This window comes from Anomaloglossus baeobatrachus, chromosome 4, assembly GCF_048569485.1.
Source record: "Anomaloglossus baeobatrachus isolate aAnoBae1 chromosome 4, aAnoBae1.hap1, whole genome shotgun sequence".
Lineage (NCBI taxonomy): Eukaryota > Metazoa > Chordata > Amphibia > Anura > Aromobatidae > Anomaloglossus > Anomaloglossus baeobatrachus.
Genome location: NC_134356.1, coordinates 42,755,748 through 42,779,561, shown reverse-complemented (window position 1 = coordinate 42,779,561; position 23,814 = coordinate 42,755,748). Strand labels below are relative to the sequence as shown.

Below are 23,814 nucleotides of genomic sequence, written 5' to 3'. Positions count from 1 at the left end.
GGATGCGTCAGGCGCCACGTCTGCAGCGGCCGCAGAGTGAAGTGTGAGAGCGGGCAGAGGTAACGAGCAGCGGCGGCGGAGGGAGACGCCATACCGGGAGGTGATACGTGATGTCTACCGGTAAGTGGCGGGCGATGCGGCCGCACCGTGCGCGGTATCTGACGGGGGATGGGGCAGTGTGATAACAGCGCCGTGTCCCCGGGGAAATCTGCCCCTGCGCTCGGGGCTATACAGGCGCATATTAGGGGTAGTAGTCCCTATAGAACTTAGGCGTTTATGGCTGTTTTTGGAATTTTTTGCCAAAAAAATAAAAAATGCAGTTGCTGTAATCACCATAAATATGGACAACATTTTGTGAACCCCCCCCCCCCCCCCCCCAATCTGCGTTTTTCACTGCCCAGATGGTGACTTATTAGCAGAAGGTCACTTTGGGGATGATGGAGACTCCGGATTATTGAGCGGCTGGTCATATCCGCCGGTGTATATGCCCAGAATATCCCACAGGGGCTGTGATTGGTGGACTTCGGGTCACGTGACATGGATTGTCCGCGCTATTGGTGACAGACTATTGCTCGCCATTATGGCGCTTGTATTAGGGGTTGCCGACTGAGAACATGTTGGGCGCAAAGGAGGAAGCGACAATGTCCATACTGGTGGCCTGCAGGGCTACGTGCTCCAGGTGAACTCGAGGCGTTCTCATTAGCTGAAGTGAACGGAGTCCGCTTCAGTTGAACCCCAGGAGGTCTCGTTAGCTAAGGTGATCTGGGTCCACTTCAGGTTGAACCCAGGCGGTTCGGCTAACTATAGGGATCTGGGTCTGCTTCAGTTGAACCCCAGAAAGTTGGTTAGTTTTGAAATTCTCAGCCCCCTTCATTGAACCTCAGGAGGCCTTGTTAGTTAAGGGGATGTGGGCCCACTTCAGTTGAACCCTAGGAGAATCTTGTTAGCTAAGGTGATCTAGACCCACTTCATTGAACCCCAGGTGGTCTTGTTAGTTATGGGAATTTGAGTCTGCTTCAGTTACACCCCAGGTGGTTTCGTAAGCTACAGGGATTGAAGTCTGCATCAGTTGAACCCCCGGGTGGTCTTGTTAGCTAAGGTGATCTGAGCCAGCTTCAGTTGAACCCTCCCCCATCCCCCCATCCCCAGGTGGTGTCGTTATCTAAGGGGATCTGGGCCTGCTTTGGTTAGATATGGAGATCCGAGTCCACATCATTGAACACCAGGAGGTTTCATTAGCTAAAGGGATCGGAGTCTGCTTAAGATAAACCCCAGGTGATCTTGTTAGCTAAAGGGATCTGGTCCCCCTTCAGTTTAATCCCAGGAGATCTTGTTAGCTAAGGGAATTTGGGTCTGCTTCATCTGAAGCCCAGAAGGTTTGGTTAGCTTTGAGGATCAGAGTCCACTTCAAGTGAATCCCAGGAGGTTTCGTTAGCTAAGGTGATCAGGGTCCACTTCAGGTCAAACCCAGGATGTTCATCTAACTATAGGGATCTGGGTCTGCTTCAGTTGAACCCCAGAAGGTTGGTTAGCTATGAATTTCTCAGCCCCCTTCATTGAACCTCAGGAGGTCTCGTTAGCTAAGGTGATCTGGGCCTGCTTCAGTTGAACCCCCGCTTCGGTTAGATATGGAGATCTGAGTCCACATCAGTTGAACACCAGGAGGTTTCATTAGCTAAAGGGATCTGAGCCTGCTTAAGATAAACCCCAGGCGATCTTGTTAGCTAAAGGGATCTGGTCCCCCTTCAGTTGAATCCCAGGAGATCTCGTTAGCTCAGGAAATTTGTGTCTGCTTCATTTGAACCCAAGGAGGTTTGGTTAGCTTTGAGGATCAGATTCCACTTCAATTGAGTCCGAGGAGGTCTCATTGGCTAAGGGATCTGGGCCTGATTAAGTTGACTCCCAGAAGGTTTTGTGAGCTAATGGGATCTGGGCCTGCTTCACGTGAACCCCATGAGATGTCTTTAGCTAATGGGATCTGGGTTAGCTTCAGTTGAATCCCAGGAGTTTTGGTTAGCTAAGGGGATGTGAGTTCGCTTCAGTTGAACCCCAGGATATATTGTTAGCTAAGGGGACGTCTGGGTGTGTTTCACTTGAACCCCAGAAGGTTTCATTAGCTAATGGGATCTGAGTCCACTTCAGTTGAACCCCAGAAAGTTTCATCACATTAGCTAAGGGAATCTGGGTCAGCTTCAGTTGAACCTCAGCGATTTGGTTCATACAAACTATCACCTGAACAAATCTCTCCCAACCCCCTCCTCTAGGTAATGTGGACACTAAAATGCAGTTGGGTCCTGCAGAGAATTTATATTTTGCTCTACAGGAAGCGGATGGTGTTTTTTTTTGTTTTTTTTTTTAAATCACTAATATTTGACTGCTCCAGAAGGATTTTTTTTTTTGTTTAATTTTCAGAGGATCTGACACCAAATGAACCAATAGAATCTAATATATTACATCAGTGATCTAGTGTTCACCAATCTGTGGATCTTCAGCTGATGCAAAACTACAATTCCCAGCATGCCGTGCGCTGTAATTCTGCAGCAGGTTGGAGATCAGCACATTCCCACGTGGGCACAGTATGTACACACAGGGCAGCAGCATCCGTGGCTTGTGTGACGTATGTGCTTAACCCCTTCCTACGGCTCCTTCATGAATATCTTCTATCCACTTTAATGTTTAAACTCTTAAACTCTGGTGCTCATTGAAGGCCCCAACTGCGATACCCACACTGATCTATCAATGAAGTCATTGTTGATGTCAAGCGGAGAGACCCTTTAATGCAACCAGAACAAGGAATAGTTATTATATTGCATTTATTTGTTTACATCGCATTTCAGGCCAATCCTGCAAATAATAACACTATATGACCCAGACACCACGTGTTTTGCCTTGGGCTGTGACATTCGTCATCCCCGGGCCCGCACTTTGTTTAGCAGCCGGGACCGTCTATGATCAGAATAGATTTAAAGGGGCGGGCAAGGATAGAGGTGTATCGTGCGGACTTGAGGCAATGGGAAGAAACGTGAGCGGCGGCTACAAAATCAGGCTATGTTCACATGTTACATTTCTAGCTTTTTTTTTTTTTTTTTTTTTTTTTTTTTTTTTTAGAAGTAGCATGTCAATTATTTCAGCATTTTTACAATTGAAAGCAATGAGAAAATGCAAAAGGGGGTTTGGAGGGTAGGGGGTTTGGAGGGTAGGGGGTTTGGAGGGTAGGGGGTTTGGAGGGTAGGGGGTTTGGAGGGTAGGGGGTTTGGAGGGTAGGGGGTTTGGAGGGTAGGGGGTTTGGAGGGTAGGGGGTTTGGAGGGTAGGGGGTTTGGTTGTTTAAATGCTGCAAAACCTGTTTTTTTTTTAGAAAGCGGTGTTTTTTGTTTTTTCTTGTTTTTATTTATTGCCAAGCACAAAAATGCACCGTGTGAACATAGCCTTAATCCTGCAGCACCTGAATCCTTGGATTGGGGTTAATGGATGTTTTTGGAGCCTCGGCACAGGCATGGTGTCTGCACATAGAGGTGGATTGTTCTGCATCCTCCGGGATGACATGGACGTGTTGCTGCTGTGGCCGAGCTGCCAGGGATCAGGTTTAAGCCTCTGCCACGTCACTGGAGGGGAGAGGAGCCGCGCTGTCCTCCTCCTCGCCTCCTCCTTCCATCCTGCACGCCTTTTTGTTCTGTGGCTTTAAAAACCTGCTGATTTGATGAGTAGAGCGGTGCCCGCTGTGGACGGGTGCCAGCGCCGGGCGTCTGTGATGTGGGTATATGTAGCAGGATGTGGTGCACGGGTAGGATAATGTAAGATGATACAGAAGTTTTGGATCTCTACTTGTATACATTCTCCTGGAAAGCTGGGTGCCCCCCAATATGGCCACTAAAAAGGAGGGTTCATCAAACCCTGACTATACCTATATTGTATTACTGTTCAGGACTATGGAAAAGCTGGGTGACCACTAGCAGTGTCTCCATAAGGCTTTTCTTATTTTTAGCTTTTCCAGACTCCTGAAAGGCATATTTTGTGCATCACTAGCTGCCCCACTGTATTCTGCCATTCAGGACTTCAAGAAAGTTGGATGACCACCTAATGCAGGGGGGTTCCACTTTCCCACACTCCTGAGTGACTGTTAATACATTGCGGCATCGATCCATATCTGAACTACTGTTCATATCTGCAATTCAGTACTGTGGGAAAGAAGGATAACGTCAACTACAGCCATTGTGGGGATGAATACCCATCTTTCCCAAATTCCTGAATGGCAGATCAGCCTAGTTATGTTGTACTTTGGTAACAGGAGTTCTCTGCTGAATCCTCTGCTTCTCCATAGATGCTTTGCTGTAGATGTTTGCCATTCAGGATTTTAAGAAAGCAGGGTGACAACCAATATGGCCGCTACATAGGTGCTCACCTCCTAAATTCCTATTGGATCAGGACCCTCTTCTGTGCTAAAGATGCTCTACTGGACTTATCAGCCATTCAGGAAAGTAGGGTGACCGCCAATGTTGCTGCTGCAGGGGTCTTTACTTTCTTAGACCCCTGAATGGCAAATCTGTTTAGTCATTTTGTCACTGATCCACTTCATTATAGCTGCACTACTATACAGAGCAGCCATTCAGGACCCTAGGAAAGCTGGGTGGCAACAAATAAAAGTACAAAGGCAATGCTCTCCTTTCCCCACCCCTTCCCCTCCTCTAGTGACAAGTCTTCCAATTCGTTAGTTATCGGCTTCTCCATAAAAGCTGTTTAGTTGCAATTTGTCGATCAGGACTCTAGAAAAGTTGGGTTACAACCCATATAGCCACTCCCAAGTTAACTTTTCCCCTTTTTCTGGCTAATAAATTTGGGTTTTCACCTCTGCTATGGCTGAGTTAATGTAGATGACATTCAGGACCCTAGAAAAGCTGGGTGATGCTAATGGGACTACAGCAATTGCTGATTACTTAGCTTTCCCCATCTCTATATATGTTGTCTTATGGGATTTGGGGATGCATCACTGCTCCTCTATAGATATATTACTGTACAGACTTGCTATTCTGGGCTGTAGGAAAGCTGGGTGACAACAAATTTGCTTGTTGCAAATGTGTTCTACTTTCCTATACTCCTGAAAAGCAAATCTTAGTTATGAGATCTGGGGAAACATTGCTCCTTCCTAGCCAGTTTACTGTACAGGTCTGCCATTCAGGATTCTGGGAAAGTAGGGTGGCATCCACTATATCAATCATGCGGCTATTTACCATTTCTAAACTCCATGATAGCAAAGCTACTTAGGTATGAGATTGGGGCAAACTATGCTCCTTCCACTGCTCCTCCATAGCCGGTTTACTGTACAGATCTGCCATTCAGGATTCTGGGAAAGCAGGGTGGAATAAAATATAGCCACCATAGGAGGTATTTAACTACCAGTTCCAAATTCCATCATGGCAAAGCTACTTAGTAATATTCTCTGTATGATCATTTCTATACCTGCCTTCCATTCAGGACTGTAGAAAAGCTGGGTGACTTCCCTTTTCCCAATATTCACTAGACAGGTAGCAATCATTTATGATTCCTCTTATCTTATGAAAAAGTGTTTTACAACCCGTAGAACTAAAAAAAAAAAAATTCCCAGCTTTCCACCTCCTACCCCCAGTCCAAGATCCACAGGTTACGTCGCTCTTCCTCTTCTGCTATTGAACTACATTTCCCATGATTCCCAGGGGCTGGGACAGAGCTGCAGATGGCTTTAATGAAGGCTGCAGGTTGTGACTTGAGTAGCTCATGAATGGCGGGCTAGTGTATGAGAAGTGCACGCTATGTACTACGTCGGGAAAGCTGGGTGCCTTCCTCTGCCAGGGTTTACACTAGAGCTGGGAGTGTCTGGGTGAGAGCCCAGCGAAAGAGTAGTTTCAGCCGAATGCTCCATAACGGATCAGCCGTGTCATTCAGGGCTGTAGGAAAGCTGGGGACGACTGAGGACAATCCATTGTTTGTGCCTGTGCTCGGCGAGTGTCTCTGGGGGGCACCGAGCGGCAAGTGGCAATCTAGTCCTATATATTGCAAGTGTTTGCGTAATGTCGCTCCTTATTTTACCTCCTCCTCCCCAGCCATGATTATAATTATCTACCTCTGTTTTCCAGACACGATGAACCACACGGAGAAGGCAGAAGACGACGTCCCCCCGTATCTCCGGGATCAGACGCCAGAGGGTAAGTACAATATGTTTATTTTTCTTGGGAATACCACGTTATGAGGATCTGAAGCTTTGTACATACAGTATATATATCTATCTTTTTTTTTGAAATTTTTCCATAAATTATATATTAGAAGGTGGCTCGATTCTACCGTATGGGGTAGTCTAGAATGTGTATGTAGGTTAGCAGATTGAATAATAAGGTAATGAATGGGCTGGATGGGTTAGGTTTAATTTAATATTCCTATAATTGTTTATTGGTTTTAAAATGACAAACAATAGAAGGAACAGTTGTAATAGATGAGTCTAATGTTTAATGATGTCCATGGCTTGTAATGAGAGAAGGCCATGAACAGTGTAAAGTGACGTAAAAATATGCTGATGCTGTGATGTGGCCCAATGCTGGTATGTGCCCCCATCGTGGTGCAGCCACCATCCTGACATGTGCCCCCATCCTGCGGGGTAGTGTGTGTGTGTGTGTGTGTGTGTGTGTGTGTGTGTGTGTGGTTGCGCTGAGCGGGGCCATGGCGCTGAGGACGTCAGTGCTGAGGACTGCATGGCTGGGGACAGGTGACTATCCAGGTGTGTGTGTGTGTGTTATACATGCGGAGGGGGGGTGGAGCTGTGTGTGTGTGTGTGTGTGTGGTGGGTATGTGTCGGCTCGGTTGCCAGTGTGGGCTCCCAGGGTGCAGCACTCACCGGGGAGTCGGGGCTCCGTGTGGGTGCAGGGAAAAGTGTCGGGCGTCGTAGTTTGGGCTGTTCAGTTAGCTGAGATGTTGAACGCAGGCTTTTTAGCGTGTGGTGTGGCAATGTTTGTCACTGTAATGATGTCATTTTGGAGCAAGACAGAATAAGGCAAATTATATATATATATATATATATATATTTTTTGTTGTTTTTGTTTATATTATTAGTTATATTTTTTTTTATTATTATTGGCATAATTGGTTCCGGGAGTGTGCTCTTATACCAAGTTGCTCTTATATCAAAGCGAATTTTCCCATATGAAATAATTGAAACGCAGCCAATTCGTTCCACAACCCAAAAATATTTACTGTATTTATACAAAATTATTTCAGTAATACAAACTAATGTACTGTATTCATATAAAATTATCAAGTACACTAATACAAAATACTGTACAGTAAACATAAAAACAAATTAAACTGCACTTTAGCTTCCAATAGAATTGTTGTTGTGCAAGAGGTACAGTGTAAGCAATGTGCTGCACTGGTTAGCCAAAAGTACAATTCTATATCCACAAATGCAAATTGATAGAAATGCTATATAGTTGAGCGGACTGCCAATAATCCGGCGGATCCGTGGCGGGGTTGGTAAAGAAGTCCTGATCCGGAATCCGGGTGTCTATCTATCTAGGTCGGACCCAGATCTACCGCGCGGATCCGGATTTTTACAGTCCGGGTCTGCTCAACACTCTATATAGTATATACTGTACTGTACAATGGTATGCAGTGTACATTACATATGTACAGAAAGTTACCTCCAGAGCGGGGGTGGAAGGACAGAACCAGATGTGTGCACGGTATTTGCTCTTAAAGCAAGTTACAAATTTGTAAAAAGCTTTGCTTGTCTTGCAAAACACTCTCAGACAAAGTTACTCTTAATCCAAGGTTCCTGTGTGTGTGTGTGTGTGTGTGTGTGTGTGTGTGTGTGTGTGTGTGTGTGTGTGTGTGTGTATGTATAATATTTCTTACTGAAAAAAACCCCCTCAGTTTACACTTGAGTGAGGTTCTCGTAAAAAAAAAAAAAAATTCTCACCTGTCTTCCGTTCCCGCGGTGTCCTCTTACCTGCCTCTTGCACTCCGTAGTCACATGGACCCATGCATGATCACGTCTGGTGCACAGGGCCGCCGCTGCAGTCATGGATTTACTGCAGTTAATAATAATAATAATAAATATTATTAATAATAATAATAATAATAATAATAATAATAATAATAATAATATGCCATTTATTCCATGGCGCTTTACAAGTGAAAGAGGGTATACGTACAACAATCATTAACAGTACAAGACAGACTGGTATAGGAGGAGAGAGGACCCTGCCCGCGAGGGCTCAGTCTACAGGGAATGGGTGATGGTACAATAGGTGAGCACCGCAAAGTATTCAACTGAAGTAAATCCATGAAGGAGACCTTCAGCGGCGGCCCCGTGCACCGGACAAGATCATGGAGGGGTCTCAATGCCTACGGACTGCAAGAAGCAGATAAGGGGACACTGTGGGAACGAAGGACAGGTGAGTTTATTTAAATTTTTTTTTTTTTTTTTTTTTTTTTTTTTTTTTTTTTGGAACCTCAATCAGTGAGGTTGTACCTCGGTCAGATAGTGCCTGTGAATACAAGTCATTTTGCAATTTACTGCTTATTATAATCTTTATCCATTCTTGAGATTTTACTTTTCGTTTGTTTACTACTCGTTGCCTTGGAGACCGACCACTGCTGCTAGACAGCAGAACATGCACAGCGCTTACAAGTTCTTTTCTATGGAGTGTATAAGCATTATTTTGCCGCAGGCCAGCATTGCAGGAGCGTGGCGCGCTGTTGCCTTCTAATCGCTGCCCGTTTCTGCATAGTGGTTACAGGCTAGATGGCAGAGGTGGTCGGTCACCTTGGTAATGAAAAGAAAATCTCTAAAACAGCAAATTTTTAGAAGAAGGAAATGGCAAAAGTGCTTGTTTTTACAAGGCGAGTCTGACCATGTCCTCTGTGAAGACTTTGTCAATTTTTGACCATAATGATCGATCATCAGCTGGTCTAGCATTAGGATTGAATAATCACGTTTCGACCGACCAATGAATGACATCGGTTGTGTTTTTGGATTTTATTATTTTGACCAGTGCCTGAACAATTGGCCAAAAAATATCCAATATAGGCCCATGTAGCTTGTGGTGATCAGCTCAACTTCATCTGTGTATGGAGACCCTAAGCATGGCAGACCTGGTTTGGATTTCATACTAATCAGGGGGTCTGCCCTGCAAGTTGAGTCTGGTCAGCCATTTTGACCCCCTAAAACGGTTGATGGCACGATGTAGGGGGTGGAAAGACCCACATTTACGTACCTTTAATGATGCTTATGTAGGAGGAATCACTAAGAAATACTGTGTTTTTCGTTTTAGAAGATGCACCCCCAAATATAAAGGGGGTGAGAAAGGGTTAAAGGGGGTCCGTCTTATAATCTGGTAGTGTCTTACTGGGGGGGAGGTCAGCAGGGGCGGTGCTGGAGTAAGGAGGTGGGTGTCCCAGATGCTCGCTGCGGGCACTGTGAGGCAGTGAGCATTCAGAAACAGTCGTCGATACAGGCTTCAAAAAAAATGGCACCTGGAGTCACCGCGTGCACAAATTGATCCGAGAACTCGTCTGCGCACGCGCGATTTCCAGACGCCATTTTCCTTAAGTCCACTGCTGGAAGTTCAATGGACCAGAGGATGCGCATGCGCAGATGAGATGTTTAGCACAAGAGCTTAATCTGTGCACGCACCAACTCCAGGCGCCATTATTTGAAGCCCGTATTGCAGACCTATTTCGGATGGACGCCCCTACCCAGTGTGAGCACGGCCCGACATCAGAATTTGTCCACAGAGCAGCGCACACCCTGCAGCATCGCCCCTGCCTCCTGTGACACCCCCCCCCCCCCCCCCTTCCCTACACTATTCCCTGGTAAGCTATATGTGGCTTATAAGATGCGCCCCCGACCCCGTTTTCCTCCCGTGTTTTTAGGAAGAATAGTGCATCTTTTAAGTTTTTAAAAATACGGTACTCCTAGTTCTCGCAGCTCAACTGCAGGTGCCTAATACTTGGCCTCCTCGTGGGCGGTGCTTAGATCTCAGTTCTGAACACGCCCCTGCGGTTCCCTGACTACGTAAGATATTATTGTTCGATTCCGCCACTAATCAAGAGAGGAGCCTGTATTGCCTGTATAGGGCTCTGATCTGAGGGCAATGGAGTATAGATAAGGCCACTGGATCAGTTTCTTGCCAGTCATTTTTCTCCGCTCTAGTGGCCACCATGACTATAGGCAATAGTTTCTCACCTTGATCAGTACAGGTGACATTTTAGGTACATAGATAAACTTTTACTTCCCATCAAATGTAAAGTGGAGACTTGGGGTTGAACTGAGCAAACACTAGATGTGCTCATACGTTGCACTCAGACGGTGTTTGCTTTTGTGGCCTTGTCTATATAGCCATATGGCTTAATATATTGCGTCCTCCCAGTGTATGCGGGTACAGGAATGTGAGCAGATCCTGTTTTTTTTTTGTTTTTTTTTTTAGCCTTCACCCCCCCCCCCCCTTCCATGTTTCTTTGCAATGGTTAACCCAACATTGTGCATTGCAAAACGTCACCTGTTTGTACAGATCCTGTGCACCACGTGGCGGTCTTATGACTGAATATTTGACCTAATGTTACACGTCTGGAATATGTAAACAGGTTATTTCCATAAGTCAGATTGTTCCAGCCGCCGGCGTCTGAGGCCCGCACAGATACAATATCAGGTGTGGTGACAATCCCGGTGACGGGGCTATTTTGGGCACCGTAATTTGCTGTACAAGTGACTGCACTGTTGGGAGCGTAGACATTAATATTGCTGGAAACCTCAGGTTACCAGAGTGGCCCTTATGCTTTTAAGTATCGGTTATTGAGAAATGAAGGCTGATCTCTAAGTCTATGGCCCTAAATAATAGAGTATTAGGTGAGGTTGGGGGGGGGGCTCAGTAATTTTGGATGAACACTGATTTCTAGCATCCTTTTAAGGCTGCTTTCACACATCCGGTTTTTGCAGTGCGGCTCAATCCGGCTGTGAAACCTATGCAACTGATGCGGCGAAAACACCGCATCCTTTGCATAAGCTTTTACATGCAGCCCGTCCGTTTTTTTCCGGTTGTGGCACGCTACTGAGCATGAGCAGTGGAAGAAACCGCATGCAGCGGCCGGATGCGTTTTTTTCTGCATCACGCCGCATCCGGCGTCCATAGGCATGCATTGAAAAATGCGCCGCAGCGGCAGGATGCGGCACAATGCGGTTTTTTTTGCTGGAGCAAAAAACGTTCCAGGCAACGTTCCATCCGGCTGCGGCATCAGCTAAATCTGCCGCATGCGGCAAAAACCGGACCGAACGCAAGTCCATGCGGCACAATACGGCACTAATGTAAGTCTATGCAAAAAAAACCCGCAACCGGCGGCAAAAAAAAATGGTTGCGGTTTTTCTGCAGAGCAAAAACCGGATGTGTGAAAGTAGCCGGAGTCTGCATTCAGTACAAGTCTTCAAAGAGGACCTTTCACCAGGTTTAAAGTGTCCTGTTTTTGCTCTTATTTTATTCCCACTGCGTCCCTTTTTTGTTTTTGTTAATTCTTCACACAGTGTAGAGAATTTTATTAGGAAAGTTGTATTTTTTATTTATTTATTGATCAACAACCATGTTCTCATCAACCCAAAAGACTCATAAATATCAAAGCTTAATAATTTTGGAAGTGGGAGTGTTTTTTTTTTTTTTTTTTTTTTAGATTTGGCTATCTTAGGAGGATATCTGTTTGTGCAGGTAACTATTACTGTGCAGAATTATTAGGCAACTTGAACAAATATATTTCCATCTCACTTGTTTATTGTCACCAGGTAAACCAATATAACTGCACAAAATGTAGAAATAAACATTTCTGACATGCAAAAACAAAACCCCAGAAAATTAGTGACCAATATAGCCACCTTTCTTTATGATGACACTCAGCAGCCGACCATCCATAGATTCTGTCATTGCTTGATCTGTTTACAATCCACATTGCGTGCAGCAGCCACCACAGCCTCCAGACACTGTTCCCAGAGGTGTACTGTTTGCCCTCCCTGTAGATCTTACATTTTATGAGGGACCACAGGTTCTCTATGGGGTTCAGATCAGGTGAACAAGGGGGCCATGTCATTATTTTTTCATGTTTTAGACCTTTACTGGCCAGCCACGCTGTGGAGTATTTGGATGCATGTGATGGAGCATTGTCCTGCATGAAAATCATGTTTTTCTTGAACGATACTGACTTCTTCCTGTACCACTGCTTGAAGAAGTTGTCTTCCAGAAACTGGCAGTAGGTCTGGGAGTTGAGCTTCGCTCCATCCTCAACCCGAAAAGGTCCCACAAGTTCATCTTTGATGACACCAGCCCATACCAGTCCCCACCTCCACCTTGCTGGCGTCTGAGTCAGTCGGAGTGGAGCTCTCTGCCCTTTACTGATCCGGCCTCGGGCCCACCCATCTGGGCCATCAAGAGTCACTCTCATTTCATCAGTCCATAAAACCTTTGAAAAATCAGTCTTAAGATATTTCTTGGCCCAGTCTTGATGTTTTAGCTTATATTTCTTGTTCAGAGGTGGTGATTTTCAGCCTTCCTTACTTTGGCCTGTCCCGGAGTATGGCACACATTGTGCTTTTTGATACTCCAGTAACGTTGCAGCTCTGAAATATGGCCAAACTGGTGGCAAATGGCATCTTGGCAGCTTCACGCTTGATTTTCCTCAATTCATGGGCAGTTATATTGCGCCTTTTTTGCCCAACACGCTTCTTGCGACCCTGTTGGCTATTTGCCATGAAACGCTTGATTGTTCGGTGATCACGCTTCGAAAGTTTGGCAATTTCAAGACTGCTGCATCCCTCTGCAAGACATCTGACAAATTTGGACTTTTCAGTGCCCATGAAATCTCTTCTGACCCATATTGTCAAAGGAAAGGAAGTTGCCTAATAATTAAGCACCCCTTATATAGGGTGTTGATGTCATTACACCGCACCCCTCCTCATTAGAGATGCACATCACCTGATTTACTTAATTGGTAGTTGGCTCTCAGCCTATACAGCTTGGAGTAGGACATGTATAAAAAGTATCATGTGATCACAATACTCATTTGCCTAATTCAGCTCGGTGTACAGTTCAAGAGCTATGTGCCTTTTTTCTTTAAGTGGGCGGTGCTTACAGGGTAATTATGCAGAGCAGCCTAAAGACACGCCCCTGAGGAGCCTGTGACAAGCGCTAAATAAAAAAAAAATGCCAATCTCTGGAGCCATGTGGATGATTAAGAAAAAAAGACAAATGTTCAGGGGAGCAGGGGGAGTAAAATAACTAAACTTTTGACCTGGTGACAGCTCTACAGGAGGTCAGACCTGGCCACGGACCTGTGTAAAGTAAATGAGGAGCTCTTGGCTTTCTCTCCTTTTTTAAGTAGATTTTGCTTCTTAAATCTGACTGTTTTATTACTGCAAGGTTTTCCAGGAATTGAGCACAACGCCATACGGCAGAGCTGTCTAGGTACGCCGTTCCCCCCCCCCCCCCCCCCCCTCCCTCCCTGCGCAATGAGACCCTTTCTGACAGATGTATTTTAATGGTGGAGCTGTCGAACCTGCACGTATCGTGCATCAGCGGAGTGTGCCGGCTGTATCATTGATGTGACAGCTACAGACCTACTTTTGAGGGACAACGCGTTGTGCCCACGAAAGGCAGGTTCTGAGACGCCGCTGATTAAGCTGGAGATGAAAGTTTGTGGGAAGAGCTCGAGGCGAAGAAGATTGCCACCGCTCCATCCAGACAAGCGGCTTTGATGTTACCGTGAGTTTATCTTCCGCTTCTAATGAGAAGTGTCTATAAATCTGGAGATTGTGATGGTGTCGCAGTAGCGGCCAGGTGTACGGGAAAGAGCCGGATGTGGGGTCCTCTAGTTGACTTTCCCGAAGTCTAGCTTTCATGACTACATATTATTACTAATATTATATATTCTTATTTTTTTCCCTCACCCTATGACGGCACCACAATATAAGGGTGCCGTCATGGGTTCGGAAAAAACACATTACCGGTAAGTAATTACGTATTTCTCCCTCACCCTATGACGGCACCCTTACATTGTGGCGCCGTCATGGGTTCGGAAAAAACACATTACCGGTAAGTAATTATTTTTTTTTTTTTTTTTTTATTGGTATGTTTAAAATGAAATTATATATATATATATATATATATATATATATATATATATATATATATATATATATATATATATATATATATATATATATATATATATATATATATATATATATATATATATATATTTTTTTTTTAATTTAGTGAAAGTGTTGGAAAATTTCACATTTCAGGTTTCAAACATAAAGATAAAAAAAATGTAATCTTATGGTGAAGAATCAACAACAACTGGGACAATTGTTGAAGTTGAACGAACTTTTTGTAAAAAAATAATAAACTGAAAATTGGGGCGTACAATATTATTCACCCCCTTTACTTTCAGTGCAGCAAACTCACTCCAGAAGTTCATTGAGGATCTCTGATCCAATGTTGTCTTAAATGACTGATGAATACAGTGTGTCCACCCATATCCTGTCCACCGCCATTAACTTGAGAACGGTGGCAGCTATAGGCATGAAGTGGTGTCTAGGTATAGTAAAGTAGCCATGTGCTACGCAATGAAACCACCTATAGCGCCACCTGGTGGAAAACAACGGACTTAGCATTTTTATCTCAAACGGAACGAGATAGAGGGGGAAAAAAAGTGAATTACAAATTTGTAGGGAATCATCAATTCAATACAAATCGACACCTTGCATACAGAAATGCTATGATTAGAACGTGTAAAACTCACAAGGCTGCGGACGTGAAGCGATACCTCATGGAGACCTTCCTACAAGTCATTGGGTATGGTGGCTGTGTGGAGTGGCCTCCGCTCACCTGCCCTGACCCCATTGGACTTCTTTCTGTGAGGTCACATCAAACAGCAGGTGTATGCGACCCCTCCACCAACATTGCAGGACCTACGACGACGTATCACAGAGGCTTGTGCAAACGTGTCACCTGCCATATTGCACAGCGTGCAGCAAGATACAGTATGCTGTCCAGAGGCCAGATGTACATTGCAGCTGACGGGGGACACTGAGCATCACAGTCAAATGAGCGCCATATGAGTGACCAGCATTCAATGCTTTGGGGGGGGTCATGGGTTTCATATCATAGCGTTTCTGTATGCAAGGTGTCGATTCGTATTGAATTGATGATGCTCTACAACTCTAATTCACTTTTTTTTCTCTATCTCGTTCAGTTTTCGAGATAAAAATGCTAACTCTGTTGTTTTCCACCAGGTGGCGCTATAGGTGGTTTCATTGCATAGCGCATGGCTACTTTACTATACCTAGACACCACTTCTATGCCTATAGCTGCCGCCGTTCTCAAGTTAATGGCGGTGGACAGGATATGGGTGGACACTCTGTATAAGAGCCCACTGGTGGTGGCTGCAGCTTATAGGCCGAAAAAGTGGTGACTGGTTCCCTTTAAAGCAGGTTATCTCCATTGAATCTTCAGTCCATACTACAAATCTGTATCTAAAAACAAAAATCATAGAATACTTTTGTATGGGGTGAGTATGTTGAGAACATGGTCTGTATAAAGCCACTCCTCAGTAAACTCCCTGAGGGGTGGCTGCAGGCAGAATTTTATTTTTTCCATTTTCTTCTTATGCTGTCTGGATCCTCTGGGGCGTTCCTTTCCCTCCCAGTGATTGGCTGCAGCAGTCATATGCTCATCTAAGGTTGCTTTCACACTGTTTTTTTTTTTATCATGCGTCCTGAACGTTTTTAACGCAAAAACTGATCCAGTGCAAATGCGTTTTCATTTCAGTGCATTTGCAATGGACTCTACATGCGTTCACCTGCGTTTGTGTGCGTTATAGTGAGGATCCAGCGACTTGCAGTTTAACATTTTTGAAAAACGCTACTTGTAGCGTTTTTAAGCTGCGTCCAAATACTGCAAATTGCTGGATCCTGACTATACTGCACGGAAACGCATGTGAACGCTGGCATGCTGATAGGCAGGATCCCGCTTGCTCTACTGAGCATGCCCAGAAACCAGCCTGGCGTGATCAGTCTCTCTCTCTCCCCCTCCCTCTCTCCCCCACCTGAGAGCAGCGGACGCTCGTAACCAAGGTAAATATCGGGTAACCAAGCAAAGCGCTTCTCTTAGTTACCCGATGTTTACGTTGGTTACGTGTGCAGGGAGCAGCCAGCTGGCTCCTAGCAGCTGCGGATGCTCGTAACAAACGTAAACATCGGGTATCCAAGCAAGTTACCCTTATGTTTACCTTGGTTACGAGCCCCCGAAGCCGGCCTCCAGTCTGTCACGTTCAGTTCCACGGACTCCCGATCACATGACTCCAATGCCCGCCCATAAACTTCAAGTGACAGGATCCTGCAGAATAACACATGCGTTATTTTGCTGTAAAAACAGGATCCGCTTTTACAGCAAAAAAACGTTCATGACGCATGTTAAAAAAAACGTAGTGTGAAAGCCGCCTAAGAGCAATGCTGATTAGTGAGTGATTAGCTGCAGTCCTGACTTACTGTCAGGCAGGAAGGGGAAGCTCAGAAATCAGTGTGGGACCTGGGAAGTGATGTAGAGAGGCGGTGGGAGATTGGTGAGGAAGGGAATAGCGTCTTTTTTTTTTTTTTTTTTTTTGTCTATGTATATATAATGTGGACTACTCCTTTTTGCTAGAAGTGATTGATTTATTCAATTTTTTTTCCTTTTTGATCTGTGTAATTCTCAGCAAACATATCACAGGTAGGATTACAATGGCTGAAAAAACCTCTATATACAGTAGATGACACAGGATCCACCATTCACTAGAGGTGATGTCACAGCTCACCTCCTCCTCCTGTACAATGACCGATATCACCTCTGTATACAGTAGATGAGAGGATTCACCATTTAGAATGACACAGCTCACCTCCCCCTTCTGTACAGTGACTAATGATGACTCCTATATACAGTAGATAATACAGGATTCACAGTAGGTGGTCACAGCTCACCTCCTGTACAATAACTGATAGCCCCTCTATATACAATAGATAACACAGGAACCACCATTCACGATAGGTGATGTCACAGCTCACCACATCTTCCTATACAATGACTGATGGCTCCTCTAATCTACTGTATATAGGTGTTATTCGTCATTGTACAGGAGGAGATGGTGAGCTGTGACATCTATTGTGTTTAGTGGCTCCTTTAATCTACTGTATATAGAGGAGTTACCATACACAATAATGTCACAGCTCACCACCTCCTTCTGTACAATGACGGATAACACCTCTATATACAGTAGATTAACACAGGAGGATCAACCATTCACAATAGGTGAAGTCACAGCTCACCTCCTCCTCCTGTGAATAACTTTGCATTATTCTTTCTTCCAGGGGCAATTTACTTCCTATCATTTAGTTCTGAACATATTACTACAAGATCAATATTAGAAATCCACGGGTGACACTTGGATCCTGTTGTGGATGTGTAATGTGACGAGCCACGAATCCTGGCGAGGATCGTGTTCACATGCTAGTCAGACTACATGTCCTTTATGGACTTAATTTGTGTATAAATGATACTTTTGTCGATGTGTATCCCTATATTTTGTTAAAGAATGTATGTCTCGAACATCAATGGGTGTGAACAAGGTGCAAGACTCAAAAACCTATAACTATGTGGATGCCTATCCCTGTATTGGAGCTTGCATTGCATACCTTGTGACTTAAGACACTAATTTTTAAATTCCCCCCCCCACCTTTCTCTTTTTAGAAGCAAATAAAGACCACCCTCAAGCCCAGCCCGGCATGATCTCCCGTGTAACAGGGGGCATCTTCAGCATAACCAAAGGAGCCGTTGGTGCCACCATCGGTGGCGTCGCCTGGATCGGAGGCAAAAGCTATGAAGTGACAAAGACGGCCGTCACATCGGTGCCCAGTATAGGGGTCGGCATTGTAAAGGGCGGCGTGTCAGCGGTCACCGGGAGCGTCGCCGCCGTGGGCTCCGCCGTCTCCAGTAAAGTCTCTGGCAAGAAGAAGGACAAATCTGACTGAGTCAATCATTACATATATAATTTTTTTTTTTTTTTGTCCCCTTTTCTACGAGGACTGACCCAAATGGGCAAGCAAAGAGCACATCACACGAGACTCTTGTTTCTGCGGACGGGATTGCAGCGGTCGTGCGGTGAACACGGACTATGAAGGGTGCACCGACACCGCAAATATTACATTTTACGGCACCAAATCATGTGTTTCCATTGTGGGATATTTTTTCTTTTTTTATATATATGTATATAAATTCACAGCACCTAGATTCACAGCTTGGTTCTTCTATAGTATGTATTTTATCACCGGAAAACCCACACACCTTTTAATATAGCAATGCAATTTGTCACCAATTTTTCACTTACATTTTTTTTTTCCTAAGTCCATAAATTTCAGATTTTTTTTTTTTTTCTCATTTAAAAAAAAAAAAAAAAAAATATATATATATATATATATATATATATATATATATATATATATATATATATATATATATATATATATATATATATATATATATATATATATATATATATATATATATATATATATATATATATATATATATATATATATATATATATATATATATATATATATATATATATATATAATATATATATTATAATGTATATGTATATATTACATTATATTTTTTTTTTTTTTTATTTCCATCTGATTTTTGGCTTATCCGTTCATGCTTTCGTAGTTCTGTATGTGATTTATTGGGGGTATAATATCTCGAGGGTAGACCAATAGGTTTAATTTATTGTGTAAGGAAGGTTCCTGCCTTCCTCCCATTCCTCTTTAGTGCCTTATAGATTGCCCTCAGGTACACATCGTAATTATGGATTCTTCTCAAACCCCCCCTCACTTATCTTGTAAGGCGTCTTATATAAATCTCCGGTTTTTAAGTCTCCTCATCTCTTCAGTCTCCGCACACCGTAGACACTCCCTTTAAGGTGCATTCATCTTTTCGTTTCCTTCCTCCTTGGACCAGAAATCCAAAAACCAAGTGGTAGTTTACATATTTTTATACATCGCAAGAAGCTTATTTTCTATATAGAGTATAACTGTTTTGCTTTGTCTCCTGAAAGATAAGATCCGAAATGTCAGAATTCTTTTCCGCTTTCTATATTTCCCAGCCTTGTGTATCTTTTTTTATTTTTTTTTTTCTGATATTTACTTAGTCACCCGCCTAAACTGTGAATTACGGTGAGAGAGAAAATAATAAAATAAATTTTGTGCCTAAAATATGTATTTTTTTCGGTTTACATCAAAAGGTTGTGGGGTTTCATAATTTTTCCTCCATAGGGGGCAGCACTGACCGCTAGAGTATGATACGGCTCTACAGAATGTGCTATGGTTTCCCTATCTCTTATCTAAGTCAATATATTCTTCGGTGTGGTCCGTCCCTGCCTCCAGCGGGGCTCACAATCTTATTTTTCACAACCTACACAAATGTGGGGTAGCATACATGTTCTAATCAAGAAGTGTCCTCGACTTCCCCTCTCTCCCTGTTAAATGCTCAGAGCTAGGCCTGGAGACTAAGTCGGGAGAAACGGCTGTCAGCTCGGCTGGGAAAAAAAAACCTATTTTTTTTTTCCTTTAAAACAAAAAGATAGTTTTGGAATTAAAGTCAGTTCTTTATAAGGCTATGTGCGCACGTTGTGTTTTTTCCCGCGGAAACACTGCGTTTTGAACTGCAGCGTAACTGCATGCGTTCAGCTTCCCCAGCAAAGTCTGAGAAAGCCGAAAAATCAATGCACACGCTGCGTTTCTAAACGCTGCGGAAAAAAAAAGCAGTATGTCACTTCTTTTGTGCGTTGTAGCTGCGTTCTCAACCCATTGCAATCAATTATGTGGGTCTGAACACAACCGAAATGCACTTGAACTGCATTTTTGTTGCGTTCCGCATGCTTTAAACGCAAGTCTTTTCAGTCTGTCGATGAATCTCCCTCTGTGTCTGTCGGTCTCTGTCTCTGTCCCTCGCTCTGTCCATCGGTCAGTCTCTTTAATAAATAATTATAAAAAAAAAAAAAAAACGACGTGTGGTCCCCCCCCCCCCCCAATTTTGACATTTTGACACCAGCCAAGATAAAGCCACACGGCTGAAGGCTGGTATTCTCAGGATGGGGAGTGCCATGTTATGGGGAGCCCTCCCCCAGCCTAACAATATCAGCAAAGAGCCACCTGGAATTGCCGCATCCATTACATGCGACAGTCCCGGGACTTTACCCGGCTCATCCCGAATGCCCTGGTGCAGTGGCAATCGGGGTAATAAGGGGTGAATGGCAGCAGCCCATAGCTGCCACTAAGTCCTAGGTTAATCATGACAGGCATCTCCCCGAGATACCTTCCATAATTAACCTGTAAGTGAAAGTAAATAAACACACACACCCTACAAAAATCATTTATTTGGAATAAAAGACAAACGCCCTCTTTCACTACTTTATTAAAATCCCCAAATACCCCTCCAGGTCCGGCGTAATCCAGAGGTCCCACGACGTATCCAGCTCTGCTACATGAAGCTGACAGGAGCGGCAGTTGAACGCCGCCCCTGTGAGCTCCACGCAGCAACTGAAGTGAATTGCGCTGTCAGCGGGGACGTCACTGAGGTAATGCCTGTGTGTGTGTGTTGGTGATGATGTGTGCGCTAATGTCGGGATGTGTGCGGGGATGTCGGCGCTAATGTCGGGATGTGTGCGGGGGATGTCGGCGCTAATGTCGGGATGTGTGCGGGGGATGTCTGCGGTACTGTCGGGATGTGTGCGGGGATGTCGGCGCTAATGTCGGGTTGTGTGCGGTACTGTCGGGATGTGTGCGGGGGATGTCGGCGGTAATGTCGGGATGTGTGCGGGGAAGATGATGATCGGGACACCACACACAGACAGAGCTGTGTTATGACAATGAAGTCGGGTGCAGTTCACCAGAGTTCATCCTCATCGCGCGACTGTCTGTGTCGGCTGTGAGCCGGCATATAGCAGAGCTGAATTGCCGGGGGAACGCACTGTCAAAAATGCATCCAAAACGCATGGAAAAAGCGTCCAAAATGCATGCATTGTGGATGCATTTTATTTTATAAACGCAGTGTCCAGTCTGCCAGAGGGTGCGTTCTTTTCCGCACTGCAGAGAACGCAACGTGCGCACATAGCCTAAAACTACGGCACTTTTTCCTAGTACAATGTTACAGAAGACCGTTCAGTTTCTGCGCTCCTACATGCTTCTTGAATCTGTGCTGATGCTGCTGTAATCACAGGACCTTGTCAATGTGTTTTTAGTTTAGATGCCCCTGACATTTTATTCTATTGATTAGTGATTTAAGTGACAATTCCTTCGCCTGTACTATAAAAGAAGAAAAAGCCAAAAACATTAAGCATTAGATCTCATACAGAAGAGTTGTGAATGGGATACAGAAGCGAGCAAGCTCTCACACGGAGAGATCTGTCCAACTGCACAGGTTCCCGAAAGTGACACTTTATTCCACTGATTGGTGATTAAGGTGACAATTCCCTCATCTGTAGTGTTAAAAAAATAAAAAAAAAAGTAAAAAGCCAAAAACACTAAATTAGATTTCACACTAAAGAGTTGTGAAGGGGATACAGAAGTGAGCAAGCTCTCACACGGAGAGGGCTTTCCACTGTAGCACGTTTTTCCCCGACATCCTTCTTTGGCTCTTTTTGCTTCAGTTTTTTGTGCAGAATTTTTCTTGTGTATGTACATAATATATAGATGAGAAAAAAAATCTGCACAAAACTGAAAAAAAAAAAGCCAAAGAAGGATGTTGGGGAAATGTGTGAAGGTGGGAATATCGCTCTTCATGTGAGAGCTTGCTCACTTCTGTATCCCATTCGCAACTCTTTTGTATGAAGTCTATTTCTTAGTTGTTTTTTTTTGTTTTTTTTTTTGTTTCGTTTACTACAGATGAGGGGAATTTATCACCTAAATATCCAGTCAGCGGAATAAAAGATTGGGCACATGTCAGCTAAACACATGTTGACAAAGTCCTGTGATCACAGCAGCACCAGCACAGATTCAATAAGCATATAGGAGCGCAGCAACTGAATTTTTACTTTAGGATTTCTTTAAAAAAAATAAATTTATTTAAGCTTTTACTGTTACCTTGCACATTGCTGGCTGCAGAATGAACTGAGAATCTGTCGGCTGGTTTTGGCCAGCAAATGTGCATACATTTTAGTCTTTGGTAGCCCTATGGCTAGAGAGAGCCTCCATTTGACTTCAGCAGTAACGAGCATTTCCACGTTATATCTATGACCAGAAAATAATTTATAGAGCTATTGTTGCTTCTTGGAACCTATAAGGAAGCTGCTGTTGACTGATCTCATGCATGCTTAGTATGATCAGTCAGGAATAGTCCTGTGCAAATAGGAAAAGAACAGGGTGTCTAATACTGCTTATTAACAAATGGATATCTAGTGGATACCTGTAGGAATCAGTGGAGATTATATACAGTTGGGACCAGATGTTTCCATACACATTCTATACAGACACATCTGCAGGTTTTTCCCTCTTCTCTATAAACACATCTGCAGGTTTTTCCCTCTTCTCTATAAACACATCTGCAGGTTTTCCCTTTGCTCTATAAACACATCTGCAGGTTTTCCCTTTGCTCTATAAACACATCTGCAGGTTTTCCCTTTGCTCTATAAACACATCTGCAGGTTTTCCCTTTGCTCTATAAACACATCTGCAGGTTTTCCCTTTGCTCTATAAACACATCTGCAGGTTTTCCCTTTGCTCTATAAACACATCTGCAGGTTTTCCCTTTGCTCTATAAACACATCTGCAGGTTTTCCCTTTGCTCTATAAACACATCTGCAGGTTTTCCCTTTGCTCTATAAACACATCTGCAGGTTTTCCCTTTGCTCTATAAACACATCTGCAGGTTTTCCCTTTGCTCTATAAACACATCTGCAGGTTTTCCCTTTGCTCTATAAACACATCTGCAGGTTTTCCCTTTGCTCTATAAACACATCTGCAGGTTTTCCCTTTGCTCTATAAACACATCTGCAGGTTTTCCCTTTGCTCTATAAACACATCTGCAGGTTTTCCCTTTGCTCTATAAACACATCTGCAGGTTTTCCCTTTGCTCTATAAACACATCTGCAGGTTTTCCCTTTGCTCTATAAACACATCTGCAGGTTTTCCCTTTGCTCTATAAACACATCTGCAGGTTTTCCCTTTGCTCTATAAACACATCTGCAGGTTTTCCCTTTGCTCTATAAACACATCTGCAGGTTTTCCCTTTGCTCTATAAACACATCTGCAGGTTTTCCCTTTGCTCTATAAACACATCTGCAGGTTTTCCCTTTGCTCTATAAACACATCTGCAGGTTTTCCCTTTGCTCTATAAACACATCTGCAGGTTTTCCCTTTGCTCTATAAACACATCTGCAGGTTTTCCCTTTGCTCTATAAACACATCTGCAGGTTTTCCCTTTGCTCTATAAACACATCTGCAGGTTTTCCCTTTGCTCTATAAACACATCTGCAGGTTTTCCCTTTGCTCTATAAACACATCTGCAGGTTTTCCCTTTGCTCTATAAACACATCTGCAGGTTTTCCCTTTGCTCTATAAACACATCTGCAGGTTTTCCCTTTGCTCTATAAACACATCTGCAGGTTTTCCCTTTGCTCTATAAACACATCTGCAGGTTTTCCCTTTGCTCTATAAACACATCTGCAGGTTTTCCCTTTGCTCTATAAACACATCTGCAGGTTTTCCCTTTGCTCTATAA

At 43.8% G+C, this 23,814-nt stretch overlaps 1 protein-coding gene across 1 annotated transcript; it reads left to right on the top strand.

Moving 5' to 3' along the window:
- On the top strand, positions 1-18,465 carry TMEM263 (transmembrane protein 263). The gene is made up of 3 exons (XM_075342202.1): positions 1-120; positions 6,109-6,177; positions 17,785-18,465. The coding sequence occupies exons 1-3, from the start codon at positions 111-113 to the stop codon at positions 18,063-18,065; spliced, it is 360 nt and encodes a 119-aa protein (XP_075198317.1). The 5' UTR covers positions 1-110; the 3' UTR covers positions 18,066-18,465.
- Positions 18,466-23,814: the final 5,349 nt, after the last annotated feature.